The sequence below is a fragment of the Lissotriton vulgaris genome, chromosome 5 (genome assembly GCF_964263255.1).
Source record: "Lissotriton vulgaris chromosome 5, aLisVul1.2, whole genome shotgun sequence".
Classification (NCBI taxonomy): Eukaryota; Metazoa; Chordata; class Amphibia; order Caudata; family Salamandridae; genus Lissotriton; species Lissotriton vulgaris.
In genome coordinates this window covers 994,663,059-994,681,958 of record NC_141693.1, presented here as the reverse complement: position 1 = coordinate 994,681,958, position 18,900 = coordinate 994,663,059, and the positions used below count along the sequence as shown (strand labels likewise).

At 43.5% G+C, this 18,900-nt stretch overlaps 1 protein-coding gene across 1 annotated transcript in view; it reads right to left on the bottom strand.

The window, feature by feature from the left end:
* LOC147711878 (inactive heparanase-2-like) overlaps positions 1–18,900 on the bottom strand; it is a 738,870-nt gene that overhangs the window by 224,757 nt on the left and 495,213 nt on the right. The window contains exon 7 of the mRNA XM_086919554.1: positions 7,195–7,301. Coding sequence (XP_086775680.1) covers positions 7,195–7,301 — 107 coding nt within the window. The remainder of the gene's footprint in view (positions 1–7,194; positions 7,302–18,900) is intronic.

Genomic DNA, 18,900 nt, shown 5'->3' with positions numbered 1-18,900 from the left:
CTGAAGAATCTCTGGAAGGAGTATGAGGAGTCAACGGTGGAGCAGACCCAGACCTCTGGTGAGAAGAAGAAGGACCGGGCCTGTCTTTATTTACTAACTTCTCCTCAACCATCTCTTTACTTTGAGATCTGGATTTTTTAAGGTTCTTAAGCGAAGAGGAAGATCCTTCTTCTTTTCTCTTCCTAGAGAAGGTATGAGGCTTCTCCTCAGCCTCAGAGGCTTTGGCTGCTTTTTTCCTTTGCAGCCAGTGAAGTAGCCTAACCTCATGGTCTTTGAGAATTTTTGTGGAGAAACAGTGCTTGCATTCTCTGGGCTTGTGGGTTGTATACAGGCAGTAAAGACACTCTTTATGTATAGTCTGGACTTTCCACAAGTCTTACAGAGCCTAAACAACCCTTTTTTAGATTCTGACATGAAGGAAAAATAGGTACTCACATGACCTGCACTTCAGAAGAAATATGAAGCGAAGAGATTAACAGCTAACTGGAATTCAAAAGGGTAACAGTAGAAACACTGTGACTGAGCAGAGTTCATGGAGACTCTCGAGGAAACAACGTGCGGTAAGAATTCTGCAGTGGTCTTGCAGGGGAAGGATACTATTTATTTATTTATTTGAAAAGTTTTATAGAGCATGGACAAGACCCAAATGGGTATCAGAGCGCTGTACAGAGTAGTCTTCAGCCATTATACAAAACATAAAGGAGGTAAGTGAGAGTACAAGCTGTGGGAAAACATTCAAGAGTAACAAGTAGGGTGCATCAGAGGCACCATGTATCGCTCAGAGTAAAACATCATACAATAGAAGGAAACAAGATGTGCGATGAGCATCAAGGACTATTAACAAAATGGGATCAGGAAAAAATCAACAAATGATGCAGTTAAAGGAGTTATCGAGGACTGGGTCTATGCTCTGATTGGATGGAGAGTGGATATTTTATAACAATGGTAAAAGGTTGCTAAAAGCTAGTGAATTCCTATGGGCATTTGAATGTTGAAGTTTTATAACTGCTATTTTACTGTTACTGTGGGACTCCCACCATGACGAGGGGGAAGATTCAAGCATGTGAATCTATTAAGATAAAATACTGGAGAAGCAAAAGTTTCTTTATGGAATACCCGATTGTGTCAATCCGCTGAATTGTGGATGTTACTATCTTGTATCTCATTTTATTACACCTTAACTTACTGGCACATTTTGGTCTCCAGACTGTGCTGCTATATCTTTTAAATCTACTCCTGCTTTTCCTATACACTGGCTAAATTATGGTTCCAAAATAAAGATTTATGGTTGAATTAACTGATTCTTGGCCTTCATTATGGAGTTATATTAGTTTCACAGAAATGGAAATGTATGCCCTTACAATGCTTCAAGTTGACTATCAAAGGTCCATATGCCCAATGGGAAAATCAGTTTGATGATTTCATTAAGAGACTGAGGTTCAGATATCCATGCTCCATCACAAGCCTGCACCTATGTCTGAGACATAGAGAAGAATTTAATCTGTATAAAATGATATTTAATGTGTTTCATTGTACACCTTCACACCCTTGCATCTCTGATATTTCCTTACTTGTCAGGCTAACCATTCCAATGCTACTGCAAAAATCAAGTGTGACAGTGAGCATTCTTGTCGGCTACCTCTAACACAGGGCTTATGTACAACAGAATATGCCACTTCAACAATTGTTTTCCAAACTGCATATGGGTTAATGTAGTGTATATAACCTCCAAACTACTGAGGCTATTGCTAACGTTCAGTCACCTTCCTGTAGGTCTCTATGATATGGAATAGCTTCCTCGAAATGTATGAGTACAAGCCCCAATTTATCGCGGTCAACTAAGGCCAGAAAGGATTTCAATAGGTAAATAGCCAGGATCTTGCTCAGAATTTTGCTTCAACGTTAAGCACAGAAAAAGGTTGATATAAGGCTGTATCCAGGGGAGAGTAATATGAATATTCTCTGGCATTTGAGTGTGTATCTGTTCAGAGGTCCTGCAGATTCCAGTTGTTTTTCCAGTCCCTTAATTTCTTTTTTAGTACTCTGGTGCTCTGTACCCCTGAAAGACAAGGAAATTACCTCTCTCGGGCTATGCAAATTATATCCCCTCTACATATATGCGTATATGTACATCTAGAGAGAATCTGGACCATATCATATCTATGAACTATGTAGTTGATATATTAGGCGAATTGTGACTTGGCAAAAATAATGGCTTCCCTTCTAACTTGTCCCTCAGCCATCAGCATCCACCATGCAAGAAATGCAAGAAGTGGAACCGCCGGACTGAGCCATAGAAGTACTTCCGTGACAAAAACTGATTAGTCTGTGTGGAATACCTGCCCATTTCTAAATGTCTGGATTTTCCAACCTTCTTCACAAGTGATGTGAATTTTGTGTAAACTGTGTAATCTGCACTTCATTTCAGAGATGCATGGACTTTGTGTTGTTTGACAGGGCTCACCATATGTCAAATTTTCCATGTAATTAATGTGTTTTTGGTTCCCAGCCTTATATGAGATTTGGGATAGTCCAAGCCACTAATCTTGGGATCTGGAGTCCAATCTGCTTTCATTTCTATTTGCAGTATCTACCTGTCGGTCTGAATGTGTTTTACCAACGGTTCTTAATATGTGGTATGTGGACATATGGGGGTCTGCAGCACATATTCAAGGGGTGCACAGACCCATGTGACCTCTGACCATTATACCATTATGTTCTGTAAATAAACATAACCCCAGGCAATAAACTTAACCACATGCTGTCCTTATATACTATCGTCAGAGAGTTTTGATCTAGAGTCAGTATTAACAGGGCAGCCCTTTGCCTTACTTCCATGTTCTTTTGTTGTTTTTGTTTTGTTTTCCCTTTGCTTCGAAGCACTGCTTTTTTCTGCACCACCTAAGACACAGAAGAATTCCTGGGTTTAATTCAACGGCTCCTCAATCTTAGTCCCTTCTACTGATCCCTGTTTTGGCTACCCTGTAGCTCATTTTGTGTGGAGCTTTCTCATTCAGCCAGTGGTATGTTGGTTTTGTGTAGGTGAAAAAACGAACCTGTCTACAGCTACTCCTTTCACTTTCATTGAAAACAAAAGCATATACTTCATCCTAAAATCTGTAGTCTCCTTTTCACTTCCAGGAAGACGTTGCAATGCATGCTTTTCAGACTGTTAGGTTGTAGTCTGCAAATATGTGCACTGGGGTGTGTTCATGCCTGCTTGTCTCTTTAGAAAATAGTGTCATAGACCCTTTCTCTAGCGATTATCAGGCATAGCCTTGCACCCAGATGGGTTGCAGGTGCTAGTGTTCTGTGTGCTCTCTCCACTATAATGAACAAAGTCACGTGCCAGAAAAATGCCTTGCTGCATAAAATACTTAGGGGCAGATTTATGAAGGCCTTGCGCCGCCGGTGCGTCACTTTTTCCCATGTTAAAAATGACGCACCGGCGGCGCAAAGCCTTCATAAATCTGCCCCTTACTTTTTAGTTGTTAGCTAAGTCACCCCTGTATTGTGCCATGTATGTCTTCTGGGCTGGGTGCTTTCCTTATGAAAATGTGGAATACTACACATTGAAGAAATGATCCCCTCACAACGAAACATTACAAAAAGCTATACTGACTGTGTAGGTAAAGCTGTACTTTCAGAGAGCAACCGTAGGTATTAATAAAATATCTTCCTCATATCTGGGAGTGAGGAAATGCAACAACTGTCATTGAAAGTTATTTTACACCTAGTTTCATAAATATAATAGGCTGGTGAAGAGGACTTTTAATTACTATAGTGGAAAAGTAATTTAGGAACATATACTTTGCGCTTCTGGAGAGTAAACTAGTTTGGGAACCTTGGCTGGTTCGTGAACAACCCTCGTCCTGGAAGACAGCGGTGGTAGCAGCAAGGGAAGAGAGGTGTTAACAGTGGGCCCTTAGTCACTCATCTGCATGAAGGACAGGATCAGGTGGAAACTCTTTTCACAGCTCTTCCATCGAAGTGGAAAGGTCAAATAGGGATTTCTGAAAATGCAACCATTGAATCTGAGATCTGTCCTACCCTTTCTGTGTCCCCAGCAGAAGGAAAACCCTGTTGTACGACTGACAGCGGGTAGGCACCTCATTTCATAGAGTAGTGAGTACAGGAAGGCCAGTGAGCCTGCAGTTGAGAATAGGCTATGGTCATCTTTGTTAAGAGGCTCTGGTGTAGTTTTTAGAAAAATGAGAAAGGAAGTGCTGAAAATAAATCTAGAGGCTATCAACCTTGCCTCTTTTTAAAGGTCATGTGTAGAACAGTGATTCATGTAATTGAATGACTACGGTACTGATTTAGAGATTTAAGGACAAGTAACTCTGTCACAAACATGACAGATAGCACATGCACCTTTTTACAAGCGCTTTATATCGTATGGTAATTTTAATAAGGAGGACGGGATATCTTACATTGTGAAGAAATTAATCTATCCACCGAACTCTAAATCAGTCCTAAAATGTTATTTAATGTCTTATACGCTTCTTCAGCAGGAGAAAAAAAACTTGAGGCCCTCATTCTGAGTTTCTGAGGATGCCTTATTTACTAGGAAAAACACTTACCTGATAAATCGATGTGAGGCAATTCCACAATACAAAATCCTCAGAGTTTCCGAGAGCATGTTTGCCTTGTATAATTTGGCACAAAATATTTTCACCATGAATATAGCTTGGAAATTGAGAATTACCTATAGAAATCAGGGCGAAATACTGATTTTAGTAGTAATCCCCATTCCATAGAGGTCTATTTAGAACAGTGCACTAATCGGCACCCTGAAAGTATTGCACTCTGCGATATCAGTAGTTCTGAGTGTACGTTATGTTATATTGCGATTTGTAGCGCGCACAACTACTCTTGAGTATCCTGGCGCGAAGCAGTCTTCAACAAATGGCAAGAAAAAGAGAATTAGTAGGCCTGTTTGAAAAGGTGGGTTTTGAGTAATTTTTTAAAGCATCTTAGGTCTTGAGTGTGGCGCAGCACTATCGGGAGAGCATTCCAGAGGATGGCTGCTTTAACCGAAAGAGACTGGCCGCCCATCCTAGCTCGACGGAAATAGGGGATTGCCATCAGTCGCTGGGCAGCCGACCTAAGGGAACGTCTGGGAATGTAGTAGGCCACTCTCTCCTGATGTAGGAGGCATAGCGTCATGGAAATCCCTGTGAAACTCAGAATGCGAGCCTAATACCTCTATTATGTGATTTGCAGTTATCTCAATTTGGCCATAAACAAGTGTTTGTGTTGGACCTGGGATACTAAGCACCAAGCTTCGTGGGGACACTACACTCTAGTTTTCCCTTTTCCTCAAACAAAGTTCACCAGAAAAATACCTTGCAAAATATGTGCGAAGGACAGTAGGCTGAAATGTGGAACAACCTACAGGAATTAATGCAAAATCATTTATTCTAGCATGTGTTGTACATTTTTCAGTGACCATCTCACATCATCCCTCGGCACTTCAATTGTGCGCCCAGGAGTTGCCAATCTTCAAAGTATCTGTACTTGGAATGAGGGCCTAAATGGATTTATCACATCGCATTGCTTCGTCTAAGGCCTTTATTCCAGTAATGCCATTTTCGCACATCACTAATCACTTACTCACAATTACAGATACAAAGAGGATAGCTGATTCTGGAATGTAGAATTACAGGACCATTCAGAGTTGTCATCTGGGAAATATCACATTAATCCGTATTTATCTACTGATTCCCACAGGTAATTCCCCCTTTCAGTAGGTTCTCCAGGCGACAATTTCACCACGTGTTTCCTGGTGATAAGTGTGCATGGAAAAGAAAGCAGGAATGCAATATTCCCGCCCAACTAGAAACTTTGGGCCTCATTTATGAGCCCTTGCGTCACTTTTACGCCACCGGTGCGTCACTTTTTGTGACGCACCAGTGGCGTAAAAAATGCGCCTTGTTGCGCCATATTTACAAAGTGACGCATCTTGGTAGACGCGTCACATTGTAAACCCCTGCGCCACATTATACCTGCGCCAGGTATAATGTATGCAAGGGGGACGTATTGACGCAAGAAAGGGTCGTAGAAGTGACGCAGTGAAATCTATGAGATTTCACTGCGTCACTTCTAGGACGCCGTTGCGTCAAAATCTTGCGTCTGTCTCACAGCAGACGTAAGACTGACGCAGTCCCTTTCACATGGGGCTTGTCCCATGTGAGAGGACACATTGCTGGAGTTGCGTCACTTTTGTGACACACTCCAGCAATGCGTCACTTTTGCACTTACAGATACGTCAGAAATACTGACGTATCTGTAACTCCTTGCGCAATGATGCGTCATAATGTAAATATGACGCATCATTGGTGTTGCAAGTAGGGCACAATGAAAAGTGACGCATTGCTGTTTTCACGCAGCGATGCGTCACTTTTCATAAATGAGGCCCCTTGATGTTATGTCAAGGTCAGAAGCGCCTATTATGAGCAATGTCTCCTTACTCAGTGTCTAAAAATAATCAAGCCTGATTCTCAAAGATTTTTTTATGAGTCGACGTATCTTACACTTGTTGACCCCCTGGTTTACTCCAGAGTAACGAAGTAGTACTCATGGCTTACACCAGGAAATTAAGTAAAGATAAGACAAGAAAAAATCATAGCAAAATCTTTGTGATTCGGACCCACTATGTTTGGGAACGAATCAGGATTAGTTTAAATCCTTGATCAGTGGCAATAGTGAGATAGCGTTAAGGAGAAGACTTTTGAATCTTCAGCACCCCCTCTGGAGCAGTTTAAGAGGAAACCTGCAAAACAATATAATAAACATTCAATATAGACACCACCAGAGAAATTTACTGCATAGAATTTGTGCTGCGATTGAGTAGAACTATCATGAACTGGAAAATGGAACACAAGAACACGAGAATAGCACACTTCTAAAAATAGAAATCAAACCCATTCAATGGTCATGGGTAACATTTAAATGGAATGATGCAACTGCCACACGGGAAGGGAAGACGTTTACTGTGATGTGAATAATTTTTATGGCTCTGTATTAAGAATTTGAACATTTGTGTTTACAATTATGTGTATACTGCGCTTTGTGCTTTCATTTTGCGGAATATGTTGAAGCGTGTACACTGCAATAGATGCCTAACTTCTCATACAGAATTCAAAGAATGTAACCATATAACTTTGTAATAGTTATGGCTCTATAACTCACAAGAATCCTGCAGCATATGTATTGGAAAGATGGTTGGTGCCTCTAGCCCAGGCCGTCCCAACTCCCCCAAGCCACATCTTCTTCCCAGGTGTGTATGTGTTCACCACCTGTTTACAGAAGAAAAGGACTTTCATTAATGTTTTTCAATGCACTTTGGACAGTGACCTTGTGACACATTTTGTTTAAGAGTGACATTTAATTGTTCTTTAATATCGGATAGCTAATTAAACAGGACTTTAGGACTCTTGGTACGAAATATATAACATTCGTTTAGCAGTCTGTAGATTATACGAGAGATATAACATATATGCATTCTTTAGTATGTAATTTTCTTTAATACTTTTTATAGATTTTTCTCTTTTTCATTAAACGTTGGGCAATACAAGCAGGTACCATGTAACCTGATGCTACAAAGATGGTGTTGCAGGGATAGTGTCATTTACCGCTTGTAGACAACCAGGGAAGACAACATGGGTGAGGGGGAAGAAAGCAAAAGGAGTTGGGGGAGGCAGGCTAGGTAGGCTATGCATGGATTCCAGGAGAAATGCAACTGTCGTCTCAGGATCAGTGTGGTTGGACCTGAAAGGTGGGGTGAAGAGTTTTTACATGATGAAGAAGGTGTGGGCAATCCACGTTGCAGAAGTTGTGGCTGTGCCAGCTATGAGTAAACAAAAGATGATGGACGGAGTGCTGAAACTTTCCAACCACTCACCCCCAGTCACAGATCTAGGTGTAATCCATCAATCTTTTGCTCACAGTGCCACCCGCTATTTGGGCCCACCCATTTGCAAATCAGTCTTGACCCTGTTCCTCATGGGAACAGTCCAGCCCGAACTGCCAGGCCAGGTCGCCCTGGACCGGAGAGAAGCATCCTGGGACCGGTTTCCAGATATTTCTCCTCATCAGCAAGGCTAGCTATTAATTATCTGTGTTATGAGGATGCTATGTTTTCTTGTATAGATTTGCCTCCATATGGCTGGATAGGTTTCATCAGTCTATGATGTATATATTTCTACAACCCTCACAAGCGCACAGTTCCTCCTGAGCACTCTCTCCTTTCCCTTTCTGGAGCACTGAGTTTAGAAATGTACAAACAATTGTGCTGTCCTTTGAACAAATAACCATGTTATGATTAGGAATACATTGCATTTAATTGATTTGTTATGGTGATGTTTTGATTTTTTTTTGTTAAATCAATCTCCATGTGACCACATTTTTTGTACTGTACCTTAAAACCAGTGGCACGGTGAGCAAGGGACCCAATCTAGGCATACCCTTGGCCACTTTTAGAGAACATAGCCATCACAACAAGAAGATGGGTGGAGTGCAGAAACATTTCAACCACTCACCCCCAGCCACAGATATGGGTTTAATCCATCTTTCTTTTGCTCATTATGACACCCCAGTTTGGACCCATTCATATAAAAATCAGTCGTGACCCTGTTCCTCATGGGACCAGCCCAGCCCAAACTGCCAGGCCAGGTCCTCCCTGGACTGGAAACAAGCATCCTGGGACCGGTTTTAGGGTATTACTCCTCATCAGCAAGGCTACCTATGAGTGTGAAATGTGCCCAGTCAGAGATTGAGTGCCAGTTGGCTTTGTCAGAGGTGTCAGGAGGCAGAGGTAAGGGCTTGTTACACGCCACCTTGAACGAGGCAGTTTTCGCATGCTGTGTAGCTGCAGTAGGGGTGCAGTAAAGAATGAGTAGAACTGTCATCTATCATTTCCAAAATCTGAGAAGAAAGGCGTGCCATTCCATTGTGTATGATGGAATATTTCCGAAGAGCCCAGGCTTCCTCTTGTGCAGTGTCATGCTCTCAGCCTCCACTCAGTCCTGGAGCGAGAGTCTCCATGCTGCCGGTGCCGGGGACCGATCGGCCAGCCAGCGGAGCATTTTAACATGCTTTGCAAAGATCAGAGATCGGTCTAAAAAGAGTGTCTCCACTTTCTGTTTCCCAGGATGTTGAAAATAGCCTAAAATGCAAGCTCCCATGTGTGGAGAGGTGTCGAGCCACTTATCCGTGCAAGCTGAAGGGTGACTTCGGCTCGGTACTGTGACAGCATGCCGCACACCCACAGCATGTTGTGTAGATCTGTGTCTATAGTGTCAGGTACAGTCTGCGTTCGTCACCAGGAAATACCAGTTTATCTTCACAGGAATGAGGTAAGCTCTTTCTAGTATAAACATTTGTATTAGTTTGAAACTAGAGTTGCATGGGCCTGTGGCTGGGTAGGCCAGAACCCTGTTCCATTCCGCTTTTGTGAGCAGTCGTCCCAGTTCCACCTCCCATTTCTCACTAATCACTGTCAGTGGGGTTTAGCTGCTATCCCAAAAGGGCTCTCAACAGCCAACGAACGAGTCAGTGGCCGTTCTCCATGGTATGTAGCTGTTGTAAGAGAACATGCGGCATCTGTGATGTTTCAGGTCGTGTTCAGTGAGCGGGAGAGGACATGGTGCATCGTAAAATCCCCGGCAGAATATTAGAGTGGTTGACAAGATCAATAAAAGGGCATTAAGATGCCATCGTAGAAAGTCCACCCAGAGTTGTTATACCCCTGCTTGCCGTTTCTTTAAAGTTGACATCGATAATGGACTCCAGGTGCACGGGTAGCCAGTGCCGGATTAAACCCTGTGAAGGCCTATAGGCAGTGGAAATTTCGGGGGCCCCCTCACAATTTATCTCGCAGTGCACACTCTAGTTGTATAACATTGAACTAAGTTGTGTGCACATTGGCTGCTAAATCGTTGTGACCATCACTATTGTATATTGCATGTCTGTAGTTTGCACCGGATTTATTTTTACAAACTGACAGCTGCCACAACATGAGCTTTTAAGAGACAAACTGTTATGTAAATCTGATGCACTGACTCTGATTTATGTACTTAAAGTTGTTAATAGGTACATTACATTAATACAGTATTTTCTCTATAGAGTCTTTAATGTACAGTTTTCATTTCTTTGAGTTGATTAATTTTTCCCATCTTTTGGAAACAATTAAAGAAAGCTTGATTGTAATTTTCTTTCATGATCAAATCAATATTATTTTGATCCGCTGTCACAGAGCCTCCAAAACGAGTCGGGCCTACTTTGCCTATTTGGTAATCCGGAACTGCAGGTAGTCTAGAAGGGGGCTGTCTGGGGTGTAAGTCGGCACCAAGTTAGTGATGTGTATTCCTCTTTGGTAGCGAAAAATGTGACGTGAAGGAGGAAAGGCGCCTCAGTCTGGGCAGGATGGAATAGATGCAACAATCGTCGCAGTCACCAGGAAGAGAGAGCCAAGGCTGTGTCATGCAGATGATGTTCAGCTGCCTAACAACTTACCCACTGCAACTGGGACACTAAGTAGCAGTACACCTAATCGGGAGTGCTGAGGCCCCCCTGCACCACATACAGGTGAAATTTGGCTAATGCTACTCTGTGAGGATCCCCCACAAAATGAGGTTCCTAAGCAATGCATTCAGCAGTCTGAAGAAGGATGCAGGTAGTGCAAAGAGTAAAGAGGAAAAGTAGTACAACCGGTATGGGAGTCTAATAATTTTGGAGAGCGCTGTTCAACCAGCTACAGAGTGTGGCAAGGTTCACTAGAAGGATATTTAACTACGTATCCCTTCCACTGCCCTGCCAAGACTGCCATTCAGAAGAGTTTCCTCATTGTGGTAGATCTGAATCCCCAGGTACCTGAACGTTTGTGACTCTCATAGCAGTGGATCAATGAAATCCCATATTTTCACCTGTATTGTCAACCTCCGTGTGTAGTGGGAAGAGGCAGGATTTTTGCCAATTGACCCTGAGTCCGAAGACCTCAGCGAAGTCTGCAAGGGCAGTGGTGATGTTACTGAGGTTTGCCTAGTCTCTCGAATGTACAGCAGTATATCATCTTCCTACAGGGACACTACATGGATTCTGTCCCCTAGGGGTATCCCCCATGTCATCCCTCCCACGTGCAAGCGGATGGCAATCAGTTCCATGGCAAGTGCAAAAAGAAGGGACAATGGGCAACGCACTTTAGTACCCATATAAGAGCAGAGCAGCTGAGATGAGCCTTTCCGTTCTGACTCAGGCCATCGGATCCTCGAAGAGCAGCAAGATCATTTGAAGAGTGTGGTCTCCTAATATGTCTTGTGATGTAAGTAGATGAAACTGGAAGATCTAATTCAGGAATTCAAAGGCTTGTTGGAGGACCAGCACAAGGTAGACTGCATCGAGCCACTGCTCTGGGATAGCCTCTAGGATTTCGAAAAAGCTGCGAAAGTTCAGACAAATGATCACACAAGTTTCAGGATTAGAGCCAGAAGATGGTCTGACAATATTTTGCTAAGAATTTTGTAGTCTGTACTGAGCATTGTTAGTGGGAGGTATGTTATCCTATATTATGTTATGTTAAAGGAATTTATTATAGTGCACAACTCACACACTAAGGTATATCTCGGCACTCGGCACATCCTGATTTGCATGGGAAGCATGTTCCAGTGTAATGGAGCAAGGTATGAAAAACATCTGCCACCCTATCTGGTCCCTATTCCATTCCAGGGAGGACCCTATCTGGAGGTGCGGATTTGATGGTGTTTTAATAAAGCCTGATTTGTAGATCTAAGCAATCATGAAGGCTGGTGTTGACAGAGTCTAGCATGCAAATAAGAGGGAAAGCCCTTTGTTAGTGCCCTGAGGGTCAGGCAGCACAGCTTAAAAATATCACGCTTTCTAATAGGTAGCGAAAGAAGGGCATGCAGAATGGGAGCTGAGGCGGAGTGGGAGACTGGAGGTTAAGGGGAGGAATGAGGAGATGTGTGAGGTGTTCTTGCTTGGCTGGGAATGGACATTAGTGTGGCTCCCTGGAGAGATAGTGGGAGATAGCCATCTCCTTGGGCAACATTATATAAATGCTCCAAGTAGGGGGAGAGGAGATCAGAGAAGGTCTGTTAGAATTTGATTGGTAGACCTTCCAGGCCTCGGATCTTATTAGTGGCAAGGGATCGAATTGCTTCCTTAATCTCCACTGTGGAGTTAGTTAGGCCAAGCACCTATTTGCCCTACCCATCTCCTATAGGCCTATTTCGGACTCAGTGATGTGGGATTCCTGCAAGAAGGCAATTTGTGTTTCCCTGCGCTTCAGTAGGAGAAAATATTATAGTGTTTACTAGCATAGTGTGCCCCAGTGGGGTAGGGAGGGCCTGAGTTCCATCACCATGAAGGGACTTCTCTTTCAGTGTCCTGAAAGATTCTGGGGTTTTTTAAGGAAAAGTGCAAGAGGGCGCTGCCAGCAGACCGCGATTGCTCCACTGGTGGAGATGATACCATCAGAGGAGAGTTTTCCTAACCCAGGACCGGTCACTTTAAATTCAGAAACACTGTCACCTATGCAGCTTACTCCTGGAGTGAGTATTTCTGAACCCTTCACCTCTCTAGTAGCACTAGCAACTACATTTAGGCAATCCTTTGAAAACTACTTAATGAGATGACTGTGTTTAGAAAGCAGAACAATAGAATCCACATGCATGAATTACACACTTATTTTGACTATTTTTAGTCTCATTAGCACAGTGTGCCATGTAAGAGATACACCCACTCTGAAAAAGGTTTTTTGGGGAAGCAATGGGTAAGAAGCTTAGGTTCACAAGTAACTGTGCGTTGCCGGGGGCATCCTGACCGTCGCTGGATTCAATGTGTCCACCACCAAGTAGCGATGGGTATACTACCACCTGCTGAGCACCTGCAAGATCCTTGTGCAGCAGGGCAGCTGCATGCAGCTTCCAGGGCAGCTGCACACGTCCCTCTGGGGCACCACGAGCCAGTGTCATACCTGCCAACTCACACGGTACCACTGTGTGACACACAATATCAGCTTCCATCACACAGTCTCCCTGTTAGGAGCCAATATCACATGGTGGCAGGGAAAGCGAGATGAACACCACTGTAAGTAGTGGTATTCCAGCTCGTTTTCCGGGGCTTTGAATTGCCAAAGTCCATTAAGGGGTGTGACAACTATCTAGGACATCGGCACCAGCCTCAATTATTTTTTTTGTGGGGAAGGGGGCTCGTGGGCCGGGCGGGGTTCAAAAGTGCCTCGTAAGTACTTCTCGGCATGAGGCCCCTCCCCTTCAAGTCCCAGAGCCCTCATCACACAGTGAGACTGTTCTTTAAGTTGGCAGGTATGCAGGGTCTTCAGCCTGCATACAGGTCACTAGCTGGGGACGCAGTAAGTGTCCCAAATTGGTGTGGCAACAGAGGACGCACCAACAGCTCTCCCCAGCAGTACCACAGTCGCTTCATCCTCAATCTATTCTTGGGGGGGATCACTTCTCAATGCCTAGGCCTCAGGAAGGTGTTGCGGTGTTTCTCCAGAGGAGCGCAGCGGTGGCGGGGCTGAGGTCGTGGCTCATACTGGCCGTGGCAAGGCAATATTCTCCAGCCCACTTGGCTCCACTGGTTCACAATTCACCCAGCCCAACTAAGGAACGCGTCTGGGCCGGACTGATCCGGCAGGGCATCACACATTAAAGGTGCCCCCCACATTCAGAATGGCGCTCCACAGTCCAGGATAATGGCGGATAAGTGGACAATAGAGCGGAGCCAGGTGTTTAGGCGTCAACAGTCTTGCCTCTCAAGTCAGCCATGTACCTGCGTCCCCCTCAGTATGTACTTTTTTTTATTATTACTTGAATTCAGAAAGATATACCAGATTTTTCAGATACATAATTATAATGCTGTCGGTGTGATAAATGTTTAAAGGAGAAAAGATTTGCTTTCATTTTTGAGAGTGGTATGGGGTAATAACCTTTATTGTGCCATTATGTGGAGAGTCCCACACCTGTTGTGCATCACCATATACTCTATCCTTGCATCCTTTTTTTAAACACTGTACGCCTTTTAGCCATTCATGTCACTCTTTTTTATATTCTGTTTTTTAACAAACGTGTCTAACGAACCCTTCTTCCTCCAGTAGTCGACTGGAGAAATGGTATTTCGCATTTTTCCCACCCACAGTATTTTCGCCAAATTTTAAAGCATAAAGAAACAAATGAATTACTTTTTTTTGTCATGTTTCGCTTTCATCAGCAATATTTTGTGATAATACGCAATATGGGAAAAGTTTTCAATATAAAATATAGGAAGACTTGTATACAAATGTCCATCAATACACAGATGTGTTTGAAATTCTAGAATCGGAAAGAAAACAAGTGTGCAAGTCAAAGAACGAACATATACAACATGCTTGAAAAATTTAAGGACGTTTATAATGCCACTTAATGCAACAGACTGCAACCTAAAAACACAGCTAAAAACAATAGATAAATAAAAGTGACCTACCTGCAATGTTAGTTCTCCATAAAAGTTCCGCGCCTCTTGAATAATAACAATCTAACAAATCTATAGCAGTGATTCTGCCCAGCTCACCTAAGTGTTAAATGTTTCCCATTCAAGATATAAATGAACAAATAAGTAGGTCAAACGATGGATTAAACCCAGGTCTGTGACTGGGGGTGAATGTTTTGCAATTGTGCAACATTACGTCCATAATCTTGTGTGTTTTGCTGTTCACCCTATGTGGGAAAGGTATGCCCAAACGTTGGTCCCGTTCTCAGTACGCCACTGGAGTCAAGCTATCCTGGCTGAAGACAGCTGATAGCAAGAAACCGGTCCTAGGATGCTTGATTCCGGTCCAGGGAAGACATGGCTTGGCCGTTCGGACTGGACTGTGCCCATGAGGCACAGGGTCAAGACTGATTTGCATATGGCTATGTCTGAACTGGGGTGGCTAGGTGAGCAAAAAAACGATAGATTAAACCCCGATCTGTGACTGGGGGTGAATGTTTTGCCATTGTGCAACATTCCGTCCATCATCTTGTGTGTTTTGCTGTTCACCCTATGTGGGAAGGGTATGCCCAGGCGTGGGCTCCGTGCTCACTATGCCACTGGAGTCAAGCTATCCTAGCTGAAGACGGCTGATAGCCAGAAACCGGTCCTAGGATGCTTGATTCCGGTCCAGGGAAGACATGGCTTGGCAGTTCGGGCTGGACTGTGCCCACGAGGCACAGGGTTAAGACTGATTTGCATATGGCCATGTCTGAACTGGGGTGGCTTGGTGAGCTATATAACGATGGATTAAACCCAGATCTGTAAATTGGAAATTGTATCCAGTGCACATGATAAACTTAGTCGTTTTAAAGTGAAAACCTGATATCTCCAGAGTCTGTATAAATGAGAAACAGGAGTCCTGTGTATAAAGGTGTGGATTTTTTTAATAACATGATGTTAGATCAGTACAATTTCCAATTTACGGATTAGGAGACACGTCTCCCAACCTCAGCAGGGGCTGTTTTTCCATTGGGTTTTTCCCCTGACCTGTTTGCACCGGACACTATTCATCAACAACAACCTATACCTCAGGAATACGCTGTGCGCCACTTCTTCCTACTATCTATCCAAACCCATTCTCCCCCTTCTACTAAACCCAGATCTGTGACTGGGAGTGAATGTTTTGCCATTGTCCAACATTTCGTCCATCATCTTGTGTGATTTGTCATCTATTAAAACTCAAAAACAAAAAAACTGATCTTTAAGAGTTAAATTATTCAGTGTGGTGGAAACTAATTTCCTCCGTGTAAGGGACATGGAAGATATAGCTGGTCTGTATTATCCATGAAGCACAAGGTGACCAATGCTGGTAAATTTGTCTATGGGGGCCACTAATATAATCTTGTTTGATTGGTCATGATTACAACATTATTAGATTTGGTAGCACTGGATGATTTTCTCGGAATATAAGTAGCTCCTGTTGCAAAAAATGTGCATAGACCCTTGGTCCACACCATATTACAGATGTGGGGCAAGGGCTATGAGACCACCAGCGGAAACATAATTGCCAGCGCCCCTCCTGATGCTTCCCCTTTGAAAGGGGAGAAGAAGGCTCAGGGATCCACAAGCAGAGACGTTTTAAGACATGGGCAAAGGTGGCTCTGGCCCAGGGACCCAGCCTTTCAAGGGGGCCCTAATAAAGCCAGCTCTGTTCTGCAGAGAGCCTTGCTCAGATGAACTTGAAAAATTCTTAGACAGATTGTTTTAAATACCCATTTCCTTTAATTTATTTTTAATGTGGGTGATATGTGAGATTCTATTACAGGCATTTTGCTGAGAAATGTTGTGTTCATGTTTCATGCAACAGCCATAAAAAATGTATTTTAGATCAAAACAGGACTTTATTTGCAGTAATATTAGGGAGCTGCTGTTGTGTTACAAAATTGAAAACACACATTTAGAATTTGAACAAGTGTGCCTGTACACTGTCAGTGATCTGGCCAAAGAGGGCATGAACAAGCAGAAATTGGAGCATAAATTCAAAGCTGTTCAGAACAGAGGCACCCAAAATATATTTGGCTGAGGGCCCTCCCTAATCCTTAAGATATCTGTGCCTACAGGGTATCTGCCTGCAGAAGGGTGCCATCACTCACTACATCAGTCTGTCTCTGTACCCCTATGAAACAGAGGGTAGATTGCTACCGCCAGTGAAAGGCAATATAGCGACTTCCAACACCCTTTCACTAATACATGTTACCAGTAGAGGCACAGGTTATTGCCTGCTCTGAGAACTGCACACTGCTGCAATACGATGCACAGTCCTGGCCTGCACTTACAAAACACACTTAAGTGTGCACCACATGGCAGGGTGAGGCAGTGTGTCTTTCTTTTTGTTTGAATCTCTTTATCACATTTTACATGTTGTCATTAATACACTCTGTTGACATCATACATAAAGACAATGTAGAGTATTCAGGATCACATGCTGTCCATACAGTACCTAAAAATTATACCGTACAGTCAACAATTAATGCCTTCAACAAGTAACTTGTATTGAGTGAGTAATTTTGCTACATTCAGCAGATTTAGTCAGGCCCCCATATAGGAGTCTGCAAGAGTTTCCTCAGTATGACACATCATTGCAATAATGATGTAAAGAGTTAATCGCATGAAAAACTAAAACTAACGTAACAACTGGAGCCTGTGATTATAGTTTTTCTCCCCTGCTCTGCCGGCCCTTACTCCCCCACCCACACATGCCAGGCCCATGATCAGCTGCAGCTGTGAATATGGAGACAGAGATCTAGCCCAGTGGGGCCTCAGCTAACGGAGAGGTGCCGCAGCATGAAAAAGCATCAGCTCAGGGAGATGATAATCATCTATATCGCAAACTATTTCGCCGACTCCAGCCTGCTTACTGGTTGGGTCCCCTCCCATGATTGTCTTGCATAGATGCCCGGAACCCTGTAAGTATTGCATCCCAACTGGTGGCCGCTGGATATCTGTGCAGTCCCAGGGCATCTCCTCTGTACAAAGCTGCGCTCTGCGCTAGTGCCCCCATAAGAAATTACTGTATCAAAGCCTCGATGGAAGGGGATTATGGGGACCTCCGCCTGTGGGTGATAAGCTGCTTAGTGGTTAGGAATCCCAGATTGAGAAATCTGAAGGTTATCTTGTGTTTCTTGGCCTAGTAAATATACCCATCACACAAACCTCCCATTTGTGTAGGACAGGGCGCTCCGTATAGGATGCCAGCCTGGTCATACCACCCAGCCAGTAAGTATGTAAAGTGGGGCAAGACCAGAGCATGTGGAGTAAATTGGTATTTACAAGTACACATCGTGGACAGGCAGCATCTGTGAGGTGAAAGTAGTGCTGTTGCGGGGGTTCCGCACATATATAGAATTAAACGCAGGAAACCAGGAACTTTGTAGATAGAGGTGTACCAAACTATCCCATCTGAACCCAAAATCCTCAAACCTGACTACCAATAGTGTCTCATTCATTCTCCGACTAACAGTGAAGCTACCAATGATTAGACAACCCAGATTACAACACTCCCAACTCTCTCAGGAATCGCGGGAGCAAGACAATTCTTTCGCTCACTCACTCATACCTGTTCACAATAAGAGTATTCAGAGTTACGGTATAGTTTAAAATGTTTATTTTAATTACTATGCACTATTGTACAGTACACATGCCGTAACTAGCGGCAAAATGCATAAAAACAATATTGTCAGCATTGTCCCAATTCCATAGAACACACATGGGAAAATTATTTTATAAAGACAGTGGAAAAGGGCTACAGTGCCTAACCACCCTCCCCGTGTCAAGAAGAAGATTATTATAAAAAAGAAGACCTTTGGGCTTTGTCAGCAGACTCCATACATCAAGGCCTAGAAGAAAGATTTACATCTCAGGACAAGCACAGCTCTTCTCTCCGGAAATGTTTCTCTCGAAGTGTCTGAACAACATGCTTAGCTTGCAATATTAAAGCATACGATTTTCAGTAGTGCAGCTGTGTGTCATGGTATGTCTAGGAGCGAGGGACTAACCAGAACAGAATAACAAGGGATTTTGTTGATAGACCTTGTACATCGTGTGCAGACTAAACCTCAGAGCACAGCAGAGAACGCGAAAAGCAGACAGATCTCATGTGAAAAGGGCGCAAACAAAGTATTGCAAAATTAACACATGCAGTGTTGTGGGCAAAAGCAACCTAATGGCAGCGAAGCTCATGCTAACTTAGCAATGCTGTGCCAGTGGTTTCCGGTGCTTAGCACCAGCACTTATTTCTCAGGGCCGAGTCTACACTCCCTATTGACTCACTTTAGTTCGCACGGGTCTCCCCGGTGAACACTGTAAAATATTTCAAATTGGACGCCATATGCCTAATTATGAGGAACA